Source organism: Vulpes vulpes, chromosome 14 (genome assembly GCF_048418805.1).
Source record: "Vulpes vulpes isolate BD-2025 chromosome 14, VulVul3, whole genome shotgun sequence".
In the NCBI taxonomy this organism is placed as follows: Eukaryota; Metazoa; Chordata; class Mammalia; order Carnivora; family Canidae; genus Vulpes; species Vulpes vulpes.
This window is the reverse complement of record NC_132793.1, coordinates 131,933,794-131,953,933: the sequence shown is the minus strand read 5'-3', so window position 1 is coordinate 131,953,933 and position 20,140 is coordinate 131,933,794. Positions and strand designations below refer to the sequence as shown.

Sequence of the window (20,140 nt, the reverse complement as noted above, 5' to 3'; positions counted from 1 at the left end):
TTTTAGTGGCATGTGTTTAGTAAGTGGTCAGTAAATGTTTGTTGAATCAATATCTTTTCATTATTTGAATTTTCAGCCATGATAGTTCATGTCCCCTGTTCCAGCCACAAGAATCCCAATTTTTCTGAATTTAATATTCTTGGGATACCTGGGTGGCTCAGCAGTTGAGCGTCTGCCTTTGGCTCAGGTCGTGATCCTGGGGTACTGGGATCAAGTCCCGCATCAGGATTCCTGCAGGGAGCCTGCTTCTCCCTCTGCCTGTCTCTGCCTCTCTCTGTATGCCTCTCATGAATAAATAAATAAAATCTTAAAAAAAATAGAGGTGAAGGCCTGAAAGGTGAATAAGATTTATTCAGATAAAGTAGGAATAAGTATGTTGGGGATGGACACTAGAGCATGGAGAGTATGTTCAGAAAAAAAGAGTAATGTATTTAAATATGTGTGTTAAAGAGGAAGCTATGAACAATGACAGCTATATTAAAAGCTATCAATTTTTGAATGATTATTATCATTATGTCACTGTTTCAAGTACTTTACATCTTTAATCTTTATAATAACCACATTTTTTAAAGCTGTTTTTTTTTTAAGATTTATTTATTTAATTGACAGAGTGAGAAATCATAAGCAGGGGGAGCAGCAGGGGGAGAGGGAGAAGCAGGCTCCCCACTGAGCAGGGAGCCCAATACCGGGTTCAATCCCAGGACCCTGGGATCATGACCTGAGCCGAAGGCAGACACTTAACTGACTGAGCCACCCAGGCCCCGCTGGAGCTGCTATTATTATTCTACTTGTATTGACTGGATATAACTGTCCATTATCAATAATGTTATATACATAGTTTTCCTTTTTTCTCCTCTCTTGATCTAAATTTTGAAGCTTTGGTATTATTTTAGTTTGGTTTCAATGAGTCAGAAGTAACCTATAGGCATATTTTAGTAAAAAGACCAAAAAAAGAAATTATGATCATTTAGCTTGGTGTTAAAAAGAATAATTTACTAAAATATGGTATATCTGGATAATCAATTTTTGACTATTAAAAGAACTTTTTATTTCAAGTTTAAAAGGGATATAAGAGAGAAGAAGGTAATGCTGAAAACAAAACAAAACAAAACAAAACAAAAAACAAGACAAATCCAAATTGGTAACACATTCTAAAAGATAGGTGGCCTGGACTCCTCAAAAAGCCAATATCATGAAAAAGAAAAGGACAAAGTATTTTAGATTTAGCTACAGGGGAAGAGACATAACAACCAAATGTAATGTAATGCTTACATTTTTAGTGGATTGTGGATTTAAAAAAAACTGTAAAAATTAATTGGGGACAAGTGGAAAAGTTTGATGGTAGACTAAGTATTAGATGATATGAGATATTACTGCTCATTTTCTTAGGTGTGATAGTGGTATTGTGGTTATGTAGGAGAAGGTTCTTGTTAGAATACTCATGCTGAGGTATTTAGGACTGAATATAATAATTCCTATAAAGCTTTATTTTTACTAGGTTATTAATGAGATTTTTGAGTATCAAACATTTACAAAATGTTTAAATGTAATTTACCTTTTTATTATCTGCTATTTTTTCTTACAATGTTTATCACCGTATGATTCATTGATTTCCTTCTTTTTTTTAAATCTGTCTTCATTGCCATCTTCCCTTAGAACATCAGTTCTATGAGGACTGAGACTTTCTCTTCATGACTTACTTCACAGCACTAAGGATAGTATCTGGCACATAGTAGGTGGTGATCAATATTTGTTGGGTGAAATAATAAAGGAAGATAACCAGTCTCAACCAACCTCAGCATATCTATATAACTCATAATTTATTTAATTTTCAAAAATTAGTTTTGGTATTGTTAACCAGAAACAATAATAAATTGTTCTTTATATTTCAGGGAAGTTGGGAAAAAAGAATTTTGAAGAGTTTAAATAGTATGTGCACTGAACTGAGTATCCCATTGGCACGAAAGGTACTTTTAACATTTAAGCCTTTTATTGTGAATCAAATACTAGAAATTCAATGAAGTTGTAACTGCTAGGCAGATTTATCTTTTTTTTTTTTTTTTAACCAGTGTATCAGTTTGTTTTGAAACAAAAATCTGTAAAAGGCCAATTTCATCGATGTATTATTCTATTTAGATTTCTATTGCGAATGCTGTGATGTTTTTTGTAAGGAACATATCTTGAGAATAAATAAAAATATAGGAGATAATCTACATACAGGTTCTTTAGAGATTTGGCTATAAAAGTTATATGTGTTACAGATGCACTGTAGGTATCTTAATTACCTTTGGTCTCCTTATTTTTGGTTAATTAGCACAATAAGCATATTTTTAAAATTAGAGATGGAGTTTGGGCATACTATCACTTTGTAATAGCCAGTATGGTACCATCTTTCAGTGATAACATAGAGAATGGAAAGATGGTTTGTCATCTCTGTTGTTGAACTATTTAGTTCTAATAGTACTATTGTTAGAGCTAGTTCTCAACATTTATCTGTCACTATGGGCTTTGAGTGGGGAGAGGTTAAAAAGGGAGAGAAAAGCCATTTGAGGAATGCTCTGGATTCTTTTTGAATAGGAGAAAACAAATTTCTCTTCACTTTATTGTTGCTACTATGCTATTTATTCTTTCCTGTTAGACAGGATATAGTGGATGAACTTTGGATAATACCCAAGGACAAGTCACTGAAGGCACCAGAAGGATGGTGTAAAAAACAGATAAATTTATATGGAAAACTGTCTAAATATGTAGTATTGTGTAATATACTGTCTTTCATATAGGAAGCTGATGCTACTGACTCACAGTCACACTCTCTTGGCCAGTCCCCCTTGCGATGCATTTCTGAGATTGCTGAATGGGGTAAGAGATGTAGTATGTGGCTGAGGAGCAGGTTTTCTTTGTGAAATTTACTGGCCAGTATTGATCATTTACCTTCTTTTCTTGGACTCATTAGCACCATATTCTAATTGAGCCATTGAGACTAGATATAATAGTTAAATAAAAATAATTTAAGAGTAATTCCAAAAAAAGTTCACCATATGTAGTGAAATTATTTCTCCTTATATTATGGTAGCTTATTCAAACTTTTAGATAAGTTATTGGTTCTTATTTTTCAGCTGTATTGCTCAACCTCACAAAATGAAACCAATTTTAAAATTACCTTTTTTAGAGGCCAGTTGGAGAACAGAAAGAACTTCTCAATAAATGGAATGAAATGGGAACTGATGAACCAGGTATATGAACAACGTTTTTAAAAATGTAGCTATAGGAAAAAAATTGCCTTCTTAATTGTGGATCCATAATAACATTAGCAATTCTTTTGGAAAGGGAGCAGTTTTCCTTTGTCACTAATTACAATCATCTACTTTGTTTGCTTAAATTTCTACTTTGCAGTTTAAAAATTCCTAACTTTGGCTAATGTTTTACATTATTTGGTGAATATTTAAGTCAATTATCCTTTTTTTTTAATTTTTTATTTATTTTTTATTTTTTATTTTTTTTTAATTATCCTTTTTTAAAGCAGCATTTGGAAACATTTTTATAAAAAAGTAGATTAAATCTTTCAGTGGATTTCTTAGACTCATAATCAAGGCAAATATTTTTTTTTTTAATCAAGGCAAATATTATTCAAACTTTAATTACATTGAGATATTAAAGATAGGCTGAATAGTGAAAAGTTTTGATGCTCCTAAGTGTTTTTAAGAATTGATTTTGAAAAAAAAATTGATTTATTTTAATGGTTAAAATGGAGTCAGTCAATTTTATAAGCATATGAGTGACAACTATCTCATTTTCTATAATAAGTAGATATATATAATTGTTAGGTAGACATGTACATAATGCCTCACCACTCCTCTTTAAAAATAAGCATGGGGGACTAGGCAGGAAATAAGTACAGTACTAGATTTCTCTAGAAAGCAATGTGTTATAGAAGTTCAGAAGGGAGAACAGTCAATACAACTAGAGGAATTCACTAAGAAAGTATTATTTATGTTCTATGTACTTTGAAAATTCTCATATAGAACTTTTATGTTATATTGACATTTTTCTTTTTTTTTTTTTTAAGATTTTATTTATTTATTCATGAGAGACACACAGAGAGAGGCAGAGACACAGGTAGAGGGAGAAGCAGGCTCCCCATGGAAAGCCTGATGCAGGACTAGATCCCAGAACCCCGGGATCACGACCTGAGCCAAAGGCAGAAATGCTCAACCACTGAGCCACCCAGGTGTCTTGACATTGTTTCTTCAATTCAATAGAAATTTATTACATATTTATGAAGGAGAGACTCTTAATTTCTTCTAGAATCTAGATTGTGAAGGAAAGGGACTATCTTTTCATTTTTGTCTTCCCACTACTTTAGACAACGTATGACAAATTATCAATACTCTGCAAAAGTCTGATTTAATCTAGCTACACAGCAACATATCAAAGAATCATTAATATTTATTATTAATAAGCATTCATATGTTATATTAATTGAAATTTTGTTCTAATCTATCTTATTAATTCCAGATTTAAGCCTTTTCAGACCTGTTTATGCACCGAAGGATTTTCTGGAGGTAGGTTATATTGGGTCAATATAGGTATATTAGTAAGGGGGGGGCAAATGGAAGAAATGATGATATAAGAATATCTCTAGGCAGAGGAATCATCATGTTAAAAGCCTTGCAGTCACTGAAGCAGTGGAAAGACATCAGATTTGTGTTCAGAAATAGTTCTTGGAAAATACATTGGAATGTGGGAAGATTAGAGGCGAGAAAATCAATTAGGAAGATTTTGATTAAAAATAGTGACTGTAAATCAGGTAACCTGTTGGCTAGCACATACAGATGTTCAGTGAATCTTTTCCTTTTTAGTCCTTCCCTGTTCCAGTAGTCTAGACATGTAAAGTCTAGTCTAAGTCTAAAGTCTAAGACATGTAAAGGATCTGAACTAAAAGAACAGCATTGGAAGTGGAAAGAATTCAACCGATTTGCAAGAGATTTTTAGGAGGATACGGGAAGTGATTAGGTTTGGGGAATATGAGAAAAAGAAAAGGATGATCTGTAAGTGTCTAGATTGGGTAACTGGGCAGAGGTACCTTGCCCTTGAGGTAGAAAATAAAAGAGGAGGAACAGGTCTGATAGCGAAGACAATGAGCTTAGTGAAGTTTGAGAGGCATATGGATCATTAAGTGAAACTCGTTACTGGGCACTTAGAACTCACTAATTATTTTAATTGACCCTTCTTTGATTCTCCTCTTTCTTTTGTACCTTACACATAATCTATGAGCAAATCCTGTCACCTTTACCTTCAAAATTTATCCAGAATCATCCACTTCCTCTCGCTACCACTCCTACATCCATGGTCCAAGCTCTCATCTCTTGTCTGGATCACTATAGTAACCTCCTAACCCATCTTCCTCCTTCACCCTTGCCCACCAAGAATCTGTTCTCAGTGCAGTACCCAGGAGAAGGCCCTTTAAGTACCATTCCAAGTAAACCACTCTTCTGGTGTCCAGCGGCTTCCCATCTCATTCTGCTTAAAAGCCAAACTCATAACACTAGCATAAAACACCCTATTTGATCTGATACCCCTTTATCTCTGAGTTCATTTCCTATAACTCTTCCCTGCTTTGTTCTATTCCAGCTTCTTTAGCCTCCTTGCTTTCCCCTGGCTTCCTCCCATTGACGGCCTTTGCTTTTTGTTTTCTTTGCGCACAGTGCTTTTTCCTCAGATACTTACTGCACATTCCCTCATTCCTTATGTCTTTGCTTTAAATGTCATCTTCTCACCACCCCCAGCCCCCTGCTTAGAACTCCTTTTAGCCTTTTCCAACTTTGCTTTTCTTCATAGCATTCATCATTATAGAACATTCTCTTTTTCTGTTTTGCTTATGGCCTGCCTTCTCCTATTATATGGAAGGTCCATGAGGGCAAGAGCTTTTCTTTCTATTTTGTCCACTGCTACAGCAATTACAAAGTCAGATAATTGAAAAGACTCACAGGACTTCATAGGATATAACCACAGAAGGCTTTTATTTCAGCAAGAGAAAGAAAGCACATAAAAATAAAAAGAGATCCAAACTTCCTGGCAAAGCTCCTTTCTCAGTGGCAGAGGACATGCTTTATCTTTGGGTTTTGAACTGCCAAGATACAAGTGAGAAACACTGGCCTAGGGAGTTGAGGCACAAGATTCCCAACGGGTCTTTTATACCCCCACTGGTGGATCAGATGAAACCAGCAATCTGTACATTTTCAATAAACAGTGTAAATAAACTGACATGAACTGCCTCCAGGGGACATTAAATAGCACAGAATACATAACTAGTTAGTGTACCACATCCCATCTTGGCCAAGCGTCACTGCCGGACATCCAGGTGTCCCTGGAGATAAATGTGGAGCTGCCACAAACCAGCTGCAAGTTAACTGCTCTATCTCCAACAGGTAGAATAGTGCTTAGCACATAGTTGCTCAATAAATAGGTATTGAATGAATAAATAAAAGAATGAATGAATCTTTCATATTTTATTTCTTTTCTGAACTGTTGTCTCTGATACTAGTTTGTCAGCATAAAACATGGTTGATGCTTGAACAACACAGGAGTTTTGATCCTCTGCATAGACAAAAATCCATATATAACTTTTGACTCCCCCAAAACTTAACTACTGATAGCTACGGTCAACTAGAAATCTTACTGATAACATAGTCAATTAACACATAATTTGTATATGTATTATATACTGTACTCTTATAATAAAGTATGCTAGAGGAAAGGAAATATTAAAGTCCTAAAGAAAAGAAAGCACATTTACAGTGTTATACTGTAAAAAGTCTGCATTTCAGTGGACCCATGTAGTTCAAACCTATGTCGTTCAAGAGCCAACTGTACTGTCTCCTTTTTTTCTTTTTAGAGAAAGAGATTCCAAGTCGGGGAGGAGGGATGTGAGGGGCAAAGGGAGAAGGAGAAAGAGAATCTTAAGCAGGCTCCACTTTCAGCATTGATCCTTATACAAGGCTCGATCTCAGGACCCTGAGATCATGACCAGAGCTGATACCAAGAATTGGATGCATAACTCACTGGGCCACCCAGGCACCCCAACTGGGATCTCCTTTTAACTCTAAAGAGAAGTTAGTTTGGACGGAAACTGCCTTTATGGTGATGGGATTATTTTTCTTAGCTTGCTAAAGATTTCTCCCAAGCTCTTCACTTTTTTTAGCACTTAAGAGCTGAAAGTTCATGTAATTTTTGTGTTTTCTCTTTAATAATCATAACATTCTGTTTCCTTCAGGCCTGTTGATTAATTGATCCTTTTTTTCTGTTATAAACAGTACTTCATTGACATTTTGCACTATCTTTGCAAACACCTTAATTATTTCTATAGTCATAGAAGTGTGATTTCTAGATTAAAGGATATGTAAATATCTAAGAGTTTTTTATCTTTAATTCTGAAAATATATATACTTTCAGCAATCTTTCTTGTTAGCTTGGCTTCTGGATTTTTTTTTCTTGTGAGTTTGATTTAGAAGCAATATTCTACAATATTATTCCACTATCTAAAAATGTTGTCAGTAGCTGTTTTTAAAAGATCTACAGCTGATTCTAAAACTCCCTGGCAAATGTTACAATCAAGCAATTTTAATTTTTCTCTCACCTTCTCTGGTTAAATATTATAATCAAGCAGGTTTTTTTTTATTACCATTGAAAGGTTTTTCATTCTAATTAAATTCTTAACTTTTTATTTAGACTTTCATATGGTAGATCATCAGTGGAAATATTAAATTTAAAGCATGTTTATGGTATTTTAACATATCAGTACAATTTTATGGTATTTTAGAATGCAATTAAAGTATATGCATAGCCCCAAATGGTTTTTAATTTTTATTATACACCAAGAACATCATTGCCAATTTTATAAGTGTAAACATCTTATAAAGAAACTAACCAATTTTGTTGGATTTGTTTTTAAAGGTGTTAATTAATCTTCGCAACCCAAATTATGAAAATGGTGATTCTCTTAGTTTCAGGACTCATTTGGGTTTAATCCAAGTTCCTCTGAAAGTAAAAGACATCCCTGAATTGGTAAGTGTATAGTCATTCAAAATATTACATATTTTAGGGATCCCTGGGTGGCACAGCGGTTTGGCGCCTGCCTTTGGCCCAGGGCGCGATCCTGGAGACCCGGGATCGAATCCCACGTCGGGCTCCCGGTGCATGGAGCCTGCTTCTCCCTCTGCCTGTGTCTCTGCCTCTCTCTCTCTCTCTCTCTCTCTGTGACTATCATAAATAAATAAAAATTTAAAAAAAAACAAAACAAAACAAAAAAAAAAACCAAAATATTACATATTTTAGAAGACACTATTAGAAAAATATTCTAGTGCAGCAAGCAACAAGGACTGTCTGCTCATTAAATGAAGTGAAATGTTTCTATTGTAAACATACAGAGTGAGTTACTTTGCTAGTAGGACTAAAGATGAGCTCTCATGGACCTATATAAATGCTTTTTCTTTTTTTCTCATTTTAATCAACAGCATAGATTTATAAGACAGTTTTGTTGAGATTCAGGTGTGTGATATATGGCAATAAAACTCATTGAAGCAACTTGTGAATTTTATTAAAAATTTTTAAGGAATGTTCATTTTATTTAATTCAACCAGCCTTTTATTAAGCTTAACCAAATGAGGCACTGAGGAAGATAAAGGGAAAGGAAGATGTGGTAGAGATTGTCTTTGTTCTGGAAACTGTCACATTCACACTCACAGGATACAATAGGTTATAAACTGGCATCAGGCTCACTTAGATTTGTAGAATAGTACAGGACAGAAAACATGACATGTCTGTATGTCACATTTTGGTGAGGAAGTTTTAAAACAGCAATTACAGAAAGATGGGGAGAATTCCTGATGGTGGAGTTAAGAAATTATCATTCCCTTTCTTGCTAATCACCCCAAAGCAAAAAGGAGCACAAAACTATAAATACTGTCTTTGGTGAAACTAGGAAACAACTTATAACTCTGTTAATATATTCAGCTGGAGAGCTGGTAGGAAGATGATAACTGACAAACACAGAAGAAGATCAAGCCCATATGCTTCTCTCTGGAAGATGGGAGGTACAGATAAGAGGCATACCAATAATCAATTTATCTTCATCTCTGTATGTACCTTTTTTTGCTCTGCTTTATTTTGCTGGAGCTAGATCTTACAAACACTCCTCTTTTGCTAACTGGCTTAATGTTAGGGTTTATCAGTTGAGGGTTAGGGTTGGGGGGCCTGCAAGACCATAACAGGAGAAAAGGCCTTCCCTTCCTGGATCCTATGTTCAGAAGGCAGCAGATCAGCTGCGGAACCAGCTACAGATTGTACCCTCTGGCAAATTTCTTCACCCACCCTCTCTAACCCCCATGCACATTCCTGGGGCAGCCATTCTTTATCCTTAAGAGACTGAATCTCATGGAATCTGAAAAAGAAAACAAACAAAAACCCGAAATAAACTCACAGATTCAGAGAACAAACTGGTGGTGTCAGAGTGGGGAGTGGTGGGGGATGGGCAAAGTAGGCGAAGGGGATTAAGAGATACAAACTTCCAATTACAAAATAGATAAATCACAGCTCTGAAAAGTGCAGCTTAGAGAATATAGTCGGGTAATAGTGTAATAACTTTGTATGATAACAGATGATAACTACAACTTCTGGTAAGCATTTAAAAAAAAAAAAAAGTCTGAATCTCAGTCTTGAGGGCAGGGAGCTCTTTCCTGAATTCTTAGTTCCTTCTTGGTTCCTTCTTCATCAGTCTAGAAATCATAGTTGCTTTCTACATTTGCTAATTCTGTTTTTCCTTGTCACATTGCCGGTATGATTTCTATTTTGTGACCAGACAGTAATATAAGAAGCAAATTGATTTTCTCCATAGAGCTTTCAAAGGCTCAAGAATTGGAGACACCCCATGTTATAGAAGGTCTTGGTGAACCATAGGCTTAAAAATGAGACTATGTGAAAGTCTGTATCAGGAGAGAATAGACCCCCAGACTCTTGGCACGTTGCATATTCAAATGACTTCTCCTTCCACTGAGACATATTTGTGAGAGAAAAAGAGTCAGAGAGGCTAAGAATTCAGTGACTTCCGATTTAAAGTAGTGCAATACTGAGACACTGTTTTGAAAACAGAGACACTAAGTAAAAGTTGATCAAGTGGTGAGACTACTCTCATCATCTCCTGCCTCCATCACTGTGCCTGCCCAGTTCTTTCCCTCCACTGTGCCCGTGCCCAATCCTTGCAGACTCCACTTCCGGGCATTTGTTTATTGCCTCATTCTAAATATGACTGACCAACCTAGGATCTGTAGATACTTGAAATCTTCCAATTTGAAAGGCAGAAGCAAAAACTAAAGCGAAAAAATAAAGACAGCCAATTTAGAGAATGAATGCTTACCATGAGCACTAATAATTGTTTCAGTTTTGAAGTTACATTCACACTCACAGGATACGATAGGTTATAACCTGGGATCAGGTTCACTTAGATTTGTATAATAGTATGGGACAGAAAACAAAGCATGTCTGTATGTCAGGCTGAGAGTCCTTACAGCCAACCTCGTGCTACTTTCCAGCCCCAACAAGGAAGGCATGCGATTGGAAGTGACAAAGTAACATAGGCACAACGTAGGGACGTCTTATAGACAATAGGAGCTGTTTCTTATGATACACGTGAACATAGCTTCCAAGTCCTGTCAAGAGACACCACATCAAGCAACTATGGCCTGTATTTTCCAATAGGTTTTTATAGCCCTATCAGTCTTCCATTTCATTTTTTTTTAAAGATTTATTTATTTATTTATGAGAGAGAGAGAGAGAGAGAGAGGCAGAGACTCAGGCAGAGGGAGAAGCAGGCTCCACGCCTGGAGCGTGATGCGGGACTCGATCCCGGGACTCCAGGATCTCGCCCTGGGTCAAAGGCAGGCGCCAAACCACTGAGCCACCCAGGGATCCCCCCAGTCTTCCATTCAAATATAATTTATCATCAAAGGTCATATTTTTTCAGCAAAGTATATTGCTTAATATAGCTGGCATTCCTCGCCACAATTTGTGCTTGTGTGTGTGTGTGTGTGTGTGTGTGTGAGAGAGAGAGAGAGAGAGAGAGAGAGAGAGAGAGAGATCCAGTACATTTTCAGGGCAACAGTGCTGGGTGAAGGTAAACCCAAGGTCATTTGACTTCTTAAACTATTTGCTGTATGTGGAGACTGTATAGCACGATGGTTAGTTAGTTAGACTCTGAAGGCACCTAATTGGAGTTTAAATTCTTGCTCTGTCCCTTACTGGCTATATGACCTTGGGCAAGTTTTCTTGAACCTTAGTTTTCTTATTTGTAAAATAGGGATGATAATATCTCATAGAAGTATTGTGCAGATCAACAAGCTGTAAATTATGGGTTGAATTGTGTCCCTCAAAAAGATATGTTGAGGTCCCAACCTCCAGTAACGTAACCTCATTTGGAAATAGGGTCACTGTAGATCCGTCAATCTTACGGAAATATCTTGTGGAAATAGAGTGGGCCCTAAACCCAATATGACCAGTGTTTTTATAAGAAGAAAACAGATAGGGGATCCCTGGGTGGCTCAGCGGTTTGGCGCCTGCCTTTGGCCTAGGGCGCGATCCTGGAGTCCTGGGATTGAGTCCCGCGTCGGGCTCCCTGTGTGGAGCCTGCTTCTCCCTCTGCCTGTGTCTCTCTGCCTCTCTCTCTCTATGTGTGTCTATCATAAGTAAGTAAATAAATCTTTAAAAAAAAAAGAGAGAAGAGACTAGAGGAGAAACATACAAGGAGTTATAATAAGACAGGGGAGGCAGAGATTGGAGTTAGGCATCTATAAGCCAAGGAGCAGCAAAGGCTCCCAGCAATACCAGTAGCTAAGAGAAAGGCTTAGAACAGGTCTCCCCTAAAGTCTTCAGGGGAGCATGGCCTTCTAACGTATTGATTATAGCCTCTAAAACTGTGAGAATAAATTACTGTTGTTTAAAGCTACTCTGTTAGTAGTACTCTTTTTTTTTTTTTTTTTTTTATGGAAGCCCTAAGAAACTAAAATAATATATAAAGCATATAGATGGTGCTTGGAGCCTAGTAAATAGTATATAACTGTTAATTACTATTACTTACATTACTTAATTACATGACTTTTAAAACTTTGATAAAAAAATAAATTTTTAAGAAATTATTTTTAAAAGTGTTAGAAGTCCTATAAGTTTATATAATGTGAACAGAAGAGGAAGTGACAGATTCTTCTGCTGGAAGTGGTGGGAAGTCTTCTTAGAGGTACTGTCATTTGAACTAGTGTGAAGGAGTTTGCGAGGTAGAGACAGGGGAAGGGTACTGTATGAAAAGGTTTAGTATGTGCATGAGTGGGACTAGTTATGTCTTTTGTCTTTCTGAGGGGACCCGGAGCTGATGTGGATTCATTCTTAGCTGTTGAAGAACCAAAAGGCTGTGGCTAATTTTTTTTAAAAAATTGTGGCTATACCCACTACTAAGTGTTATGGTTAGTCTTTCTCTTTATACTGTGACTAGGGCTAGTTGTTCCTACCTTCCTTGAGTCATAGGATCTGGTGATATGATTCTGACTCCAGGATACATTTTTTTTTAAGATATTACTTATTTATTCATGAGAGAGAGAAAGAGAGAGGCAGAGACACAGGCAGAGGGAGAAGCAGGCTCCTCATAGGGAACCCGATGGTGGGACTCGATCCCCGGACTCCAGGATCATGCCCTGAGCTGAAGGCAGATGCTTAACTTCTGAGCCACCCAGGCGTCCCTGCATGGTTTATTTTAGATTCTGGTTTGTCCATATGAGTATTGAATTTGGTGAGGCTTACTGAGTCATATGACCCTGTAATAGATGGCTTTCAAACCTAGTTTACAATATTGTATAGACTCATCCATGTTAAAAGGACGTTTTTTAAGTTAACTGAAACTTACTAACTCTAAAGTGAAGTTGTCAACTTATTCCTATTGACTGATTCAGTCATGTAGAGGCAACAGGTTGGAAACTAGAGCTCAGCAGGGTGTTCAGTATTTATTGAGCCCCTCTATTCTGTGTCGCTTAGCACAATGCCAGTAGGGTACAAATATGTGCAAGAGACAGCCCTTTCCAGGAACTTCGGGTTAATGGGGAGATGGACAGTAAAAAGATAATTTCGATATGATGTGATCCTGTGCTTTGCTGGAGGTTTATAAAAGGTAATACATATGCAGAGAAAGTTGTTTATATTAACCTAGAATAACAAAGAAGGCATCCAAGAAGGCCTAATACCCTGGGTGAGTTTTGAAGGAAATCAGAGATTGGGGCACAGGTCTACTGATACCGAGTGAAAAATAGTACAGAACGGTTAGAAAATGAATGTTCCGAGTTCTGTTTCTACATCTTAACATACATGTCTTAGCCTAAGTAAAATTCTTCACTATGATTACAGAAGCTAATATTGAAATGTGTCTTGAACCTAAGTCCCTTCTGTAGTAGAGAGGGCAAAACTATTAAATAACCAAATACCTTATCATTAATTCTAATGATTTCAATGAAAGAACAGTATTTAAAATAAGTAGAAGACTGGTTGAAAGTGGAAGAATAACATTAAATTTTTCTTTTTACCTCTTTAGTCATTAAAAATTGGAAACATAAATTGAAGTGCTTTTTTAAAGTACAGATAAAAATCAAGTTTAGTTAAAAGTTGAGTGTAACATCAGTTATTTAAAATTGATACTAAACATTGGATACTATACATTTAGAAATAAAATGAGTGTGCATGTTAGGCTGGATAACTCTTATGAGGGCACAAATAAATCATTAACCTAAATAATAATACATAATTATGAAAGATTAAAACTAATTCCATTTTTTAAAGGAGAAGGAAGTTTGGTTTTAGCAATTAGAATAATAAAACTGAGGCAAATATTAATAGAAATATTTAATTAGGGAATAAAAATGTGAATTATATGGGGAGTTTGTATATTTAAAAAATAACAGACAAACATGATTTTCCCTAGACATTACTAGATAAGTGGAGGAAGTCTGGAGAATAAATCTAATTTATTCTTAGTTTAACAGAACACTTGATCGTCTAATTTTACTTAAAAATTAATTTAACTTGTTTTGGATATTTGCAGTGTTTAGTTGATTTAAAGTGGAATGAAGTCCAGTACCATAGAAAACACAAGTAGAGAATTATGTTGGTAATTTTAGACAATGAATTTAGAAGACAAAATTGATAAATTCTACACATGCTCTGTGTGTGTGTGTGTGTGTGTGTGTGTTTCAGGAATAATTTGAGTGTTATTAGCTCTTTACTCAAAAGTGTAATTACCATGTCTTACTTTACCAATTAGTCTGTTGCTTAAAAATTCAAAAAAATTTTTTTAAATTAATTATTTATTTATTTATGATAGTCACACAGAGAGAGAGAGAGAGAGAGGCAGAGACACAGGCAGAGGGAGAAGCAGGCTCCATGCACCAGGAGCCCCATGTGGGATTCGATCCCGGGTCTCCAGGATGGCACCCTGGGCCAAAGGCAGGGGCTAAACCGCTGCGCCACCCAGGGATCCCAAAAATTCAAAATTTTGAAGCAATGTATTACTCTTGAAAAGTTCAATAATATATTTCTTTTCTTTTTTAGATATTTGAATGAAGCAAAATTCATTTTACTTTGTGATTTTTATTTAAGCTGATGTTTTGAGGAAGCTGATTTTTTAAATATTATGTAGCAAAGTCTGAGATGTATGTTAATTCTGTGTTATTTTCCAGAAAGAATTTTTTGTTGAACTTGGCTTGACTACAGGACAGCTGGGTATAGATGATTCTACACAAGTGCCTCCTGGTGAGTGTTTCTCCCATACGGCATATTAATGATAAATGAGAGTGAATTGAAGGCTCGTCTTGCCATTTCCAAATTAATCTACTAACTTTTTTATGTCTGAAAACCAAGCATAGTTTTTTTCTTCTTGATTACTGTTAATTATTGAATTGAATTCTGTATGTTGTCATTATCAGAATTCAACTAGATTTTATCTTTTTATTTGAAGGTGTTTAATTTTGAAAAGTCATTAGACATAAGTCACTTTGTTGGCAAAATCATCTCTGGCACCACTCATGTTTCTCCATGTACTGGCCGTTATTACCTATTTTTATTACTGTTTGTATCACCAAGTTAATTGTGTACTGATATTCTACTTGTATAAACTTAGGCTGTAAAATTAGTGTCTTTTAAATCTTAACCAAACAGAAAATTTCCCTAGCTTTTCTTTTTTGTGCACAAATACTAAGTTTCTCATAAAAGACTAGATTGATATTTAGCTATGATAAACAAGAAGTAAAAATTGACTTAAAATACAGAAGGCCTAAATTGTAGTGGAATTGTTCTAGTCTTTCCTCTACCACCATCTAGCCCTGTGACTTGGACAAGTCACTTTACATTTTTGGACTAATTTTTTTCTCTGTAAAATAAAGATGTTGGCTATTTCTTATTGTTAATAATAATATAATTATAATTTCTTATTGTTAATAATGTTAATAATAATAAAAATATATAATAAACAGCCACTGAGTACCTATATGTTACATGTGTATTATGTCATTTTAATCCCAGCTGCTCTAGTACGTATGGACTATTACTATTTTTAAAACTTTCTTAATGTATGATGTGTATAGAGAAGTACGGGGGCACCTGCCTGGCTTAGTTGGTAGTGTGTGATTCTTGATCTTAGGTTGTGAGTTTGAGCCCCATGGGTGGGTGTAGAGATTACTTAAAAAAAAAAAAAAAAAGGAAAAGTACACGTATCATTGAATTTCTTATGAATTTTTTGTGAATTGGACACACCTTTTAAAATACAACCCAGATCAATAAACCAAAGCTTCCCCCTACCCTCTTTCAATCTTCCCTTTTTCAAAGATAACCACTATTCTGATTTCTAGCAGTATAGATTAATTTTGGCAATTCTTGAACTTCATATGAATGGAAGCTAAAATTATGTACCCTTTAATGTTTGACTTCTTTTGTTCCACGTTATGTTTGTGAGATTCAGTCATATTGTTGGATGTATTTGTGGGCCTTTTTTTTTTTCTTTTTGCATTATAGTGTTCTGTATTAATATACCACACATCTATTTATCCATTCCACTATTGATGAGTATTTGGGAAGTTTCAAGTTTTGGGCTATTACAAATAAGGCTGCTATGAACATCCTAGTATGTTTCTTTTGGTGAGCATATATGTATACTCCTCTGTTGAGTATACACCTGGGAAGACAATTTCTCTCTCCTGGGTTTTCATAAGTTCGGCTTTGGTAGATAACTTCCAAAGAATTTTCAAAAATTGTAGTACCAGTTTACACTTCTACCAACAAGATATAAGAGTGGAAGTTGACCTTATGTGCTGGCTAATGCTTGATGTATGCCATCCTCTTTGTTGTGGTCATTCTGGTGGTATATAGTAGTACTGCATTATGTTTTTAATTTTCTAGTATCGTGTGAGGTGGAAGTATTACTACCATTTTAAAGTTGAAGAAGTGAGATGTTAAGTAACATGCCCAAGGTCACAAAGCTAGTAAGTGCTAGAACCAAGATTCAAAACTAACCAGTCTGCCTCCAGAGCCTGCCATTATATGCTGTCTGCTCTCCTGACACCTTTGATAGTCTTTTCTCATTTTATTTTTGTCTTTTCTTATTTTAAAAGAAAGTATCAGATATCTTATAGAATAACATATGCTATGGTTTAGATGTTTTTGTCCTTCTGAAATATTTTGAAGTTCTAACCCCCAAGGTGATGGTATTAGGTGAGGCCTCAGGAAAGTGATTAAGTCAAAAGGGTGGTGCCATTATGAATAAGATCAGTGCCCTTGTAAAAGAGCTCTTTAGACCTTCTACCATGTGAAGACACAGAGAAAAGTCAGCAGTCTGCAACCCAGAGGAGAGCCTTCACCAGAGCCCAACCATACTGGCACCCTGATCTTGGAGTTCCAGCCCCCAGAACTGTATGAAATAAATTTCTGTTATTTATAACCCAGTCTGTGGGTGTTTTGTGGTAGCAATCTGAACAGAATAAGACAGATGCCTTATATTTCTGTTCATGGCCAGTACCATATATATAACAAAAAGAAAAGGAAATAATAATACAACCTTGAATTATATTTATGTTTCTCACTTTTGAAATAATTCTTAAGAATTGCTTAAAATTATTCTAAGCCCAGTAGTAGCTATGCTTTAGAAAGCCTAATTGTCTTCTTAATCTAGAGTGTAGTTCTTTCTTCTTTGATTCATTTATAAGACAACAAATGTGAGACCCTGCTAAGGGCCAGGGACTAGTGAACACATAGGTGTCTTTACTCTTGGGGAAGGTATAGTGGAAAGTAGGATTCAGATAAGAATCAGTGTGGTATTTGCTATTATTACATACAGGGAGCAGTTGGAACAGAGGAAGGAACACTGCATCTGCTAGAGGAGGCTGATAGTCTCTTTAGCTGATGCAGTTGTTTTTACTTTCTGCTCCTCAAAGCAAGACTTCTAGATATTGGGTTAAATTGGTGCTTATCCAATGAGATTGATTTCAGTGATACATTACTTGGATTTTTACATGACTTGAGAATTGCTAATCAGCAGTTAGAAAGAAGAATGGGATCAAGTATAACTACTTTTGCCTAGAATTCATTATTATTTTTATTTTTTTAGTCTATGTGGCTTTGGTTAAATTGGAACAGTAATGCTAAGGATTTGAAATGTTGCTAATACATGTGTTTGGCTAGAGGCAATTTTTATATTTCTTCTTTTTTTTTTTTTAAAAAAAAGATTTTATTTATTTCTTTATTCATGAGAGACCCAAAGAGAGAGGCAGAGGGAGAAGTAGGCTCCCTACAGGGAGCCTGACGTGTGACTCAATCCCTGATCCCAGGATCACACCCTGAGCAAAAGGCAGACGCTCAACCGCTGGACCACCCAGGTGTCCCAAGTTTTATATTTCAGATTAAGTTTATTCTGACTTAAGACACTATATATCCTTACCTGTAAAAACCTGTGTTTCATCAATACTATTATTCAATTTTCATATTCAAAGTATATTTCCCACTTACTAACTTAACGGCCTTTATATAAAGTAGGAGAAAAATCCTTACCTTTATAATACAGAATCCTTATTTAAAAATAATTTAAAATTTTATGTGGAATTTAAGAAACAAAACAGTGGAACACAGAAGAAGAGAGAGAAAAATAAAGCAAGAGATAATCAGAGAGGGAGACAAACCATAAGAGATTCTTAATCATAGGAAACAAACAGGGGAGTTTGCTGGAGGGAAGGGGGTTTGGGGGATGAGGTAACAATGTGATGGGCATTAAGGAGGGCACATGATGTAATGAGCACTGGATGTTACACATAGCTGATGAATCACTGACCTCTACCTCTAAAACTAATAATACACTACATGTTAATTAATTGAATTTAAAATTTAAAAATTAAATAATAAAATTTTAAAAGATAATTTAACCTTTCTGCCTGTGGACACTGCCAAGTAAGCATTGTTAAAGTTTCTCCTCCCACCGCCATCATGTCTGAGAGTCTCCAAAAGAGCATGAGCAGTTGTAGAAGCTCTTCATCAGAGGTTTGAACTTTGAAACAACCATTGAAAGTCTGAGGAGCCATTCTGAGCAATGGGGAACACTTACAGACAGTGTGGGAATGAGGGATCCAAACAGCAAGTGCTCCAGAGGCTTTGGGTTGGTCATGCATGCCTCATGAAGAAGGTGGATGCAGCCATGAATGCAAGGCCACACAAGGTGGATGGAAGAGTTGTGGAACCAAAGAGGGCTGTCCCAAGAGAAGATTCTCAGGATCCCTGGGTGGCTCAGCGGTTTAGCGCCTGCCTTCAGCCTGGAGTCCCAGGATCAAGTCCCACATCGGGCTCCCTGCATGGGAGTCTGCTTCTCCCTCTGCCTGTGTCTCTGCCTCTCTCTCTCTCTCTGTGTCTGTCATGAATAAATAAATAAAATCTTTAAAAAAAAAAAAAGATTCTCAAAGCCCTGGTGCCCACTTAACTGTGAGAAGGATTTTTGTTGGTGGCATTAAAGAAGACACTGAGGAACATCATCTAAGAGATTATTTTTGAATATGGGGAAAATTGAAGTGATTGAGATCATGACTGACCAAGGTGGTGGCACAAAGCAAGGTGTGGCTTCTGTAACATTTGATGATCCTGACTCTGTAGATAAGATTATCACTCAGAAATCCCATAGTGTGAATGGCCACAACTGTGAAGTAAGGAAAGCCCTATCTAAGAAAGAGAAGGCCTAGTGCTTCATCCAGCCAGAGGTCAAAGTGGTGCTGCAGACTTTGGAGGTGCTTTTGGAGGTGGTTTTGCTGGGAATCACAATGTCGGTCATGGTGGGAACCTCACTGGGTGAGGTAGCTTCGGTGGCAGTGTGGTGGTGGATACAGTGGCAGTGGGGCTGGCTAGGATGGATTTGGTAATGATGGAAGCGACTTTGGAGGTGGTGGAACCTGTCATGATTTTAGCAGTTACAACAATCAGTCCTCAAGTTTTGGACCCATGAAAGGAGGACATTCTGGAGGCAGAAGCTCTGGCCCCTGTGGTGATGGAGGCCAATACTTTGCCAAACCCGGAAGCCAAGGTGGCTGTGGTGGTTCCAGCAGCAGCGGCAGCTAGGACAGTGGCAGAAGGTTTTCATTACTGCCAGGAAGCAAAGCTTAAGCAGGAGAGGAGAGCCAGAGAAGTGGCAGGGAAGCTACAGGTTATAACAGGTTTGTGAACTCAGCTCAGCCAAGCACAGGGGTGGCAGGGCCTAGCTGCTACAAAGACGTGTGTTGGACAGTACTCCTGCGTATGGGCAAAGAACTCGAGGACTGTATTTGTGACTAATTGTATAACAGGTTATTTTCTGTAGAAAGTGTAAAACACTCCAACAAAGGATTTTAATGTAGATTTTTTTTTTTTGCACCCATGCTGTTGATTGCTAAACGTAATAGTCTGATCATGATGCTGAATAATGTATCTTTTAAAAAATAAATAAGTAACTTAAAATTAGACATATTCATTATTCCTACAAACTCATGAATATGCATTATTTTAAATACACATATACACATGTATGCATACTTACAGTGGAAACTATAAGACTCAT

At 36.4% G+C, this 20,140-nt stretch overlaps 1 protein-coding gene across 3 annotated transcripts in view; it reads left to right on the top strand.

Moving 5' to 3' along the window:
• The window catches only part of TBC1D19 (TBC1 domain family member 19), a 144,161-nt gene that overhangs the window by 48,303 nt on the left and 75,718 nt on the right, over positions 1-20,140 (top strand). For 2 of the 3 annotated variants that reach the window (XM_072737937.1, XM_072737939.1), the window contains 5 exons: positions 1,893-1,967; positions 3,170-3,233; positions 4,516-4,562; positions 7,954-8,064; positions 14,763-14,835. In XM_072737937.1, coding sequence (XP_072594038.1) covers positions 1,893-1,967; positions 3,170-3,233; positions 4,516-4,562; positions 7,954-8,064; positions 14,763-14,835 — 370 coding nt within the window. Of the gene's footprint in view, positions 1-1,892; positions 1,968-2,780; positions 2,860-3,169; positions 3,234-4,515; positions 4,563-7,953; positions 8,065-14,762; positions 14,836-20,140 lie in introns of all 3 variants that reach the window. The other variant, XM_072737940.1, reaches the window with a different exon arrangement.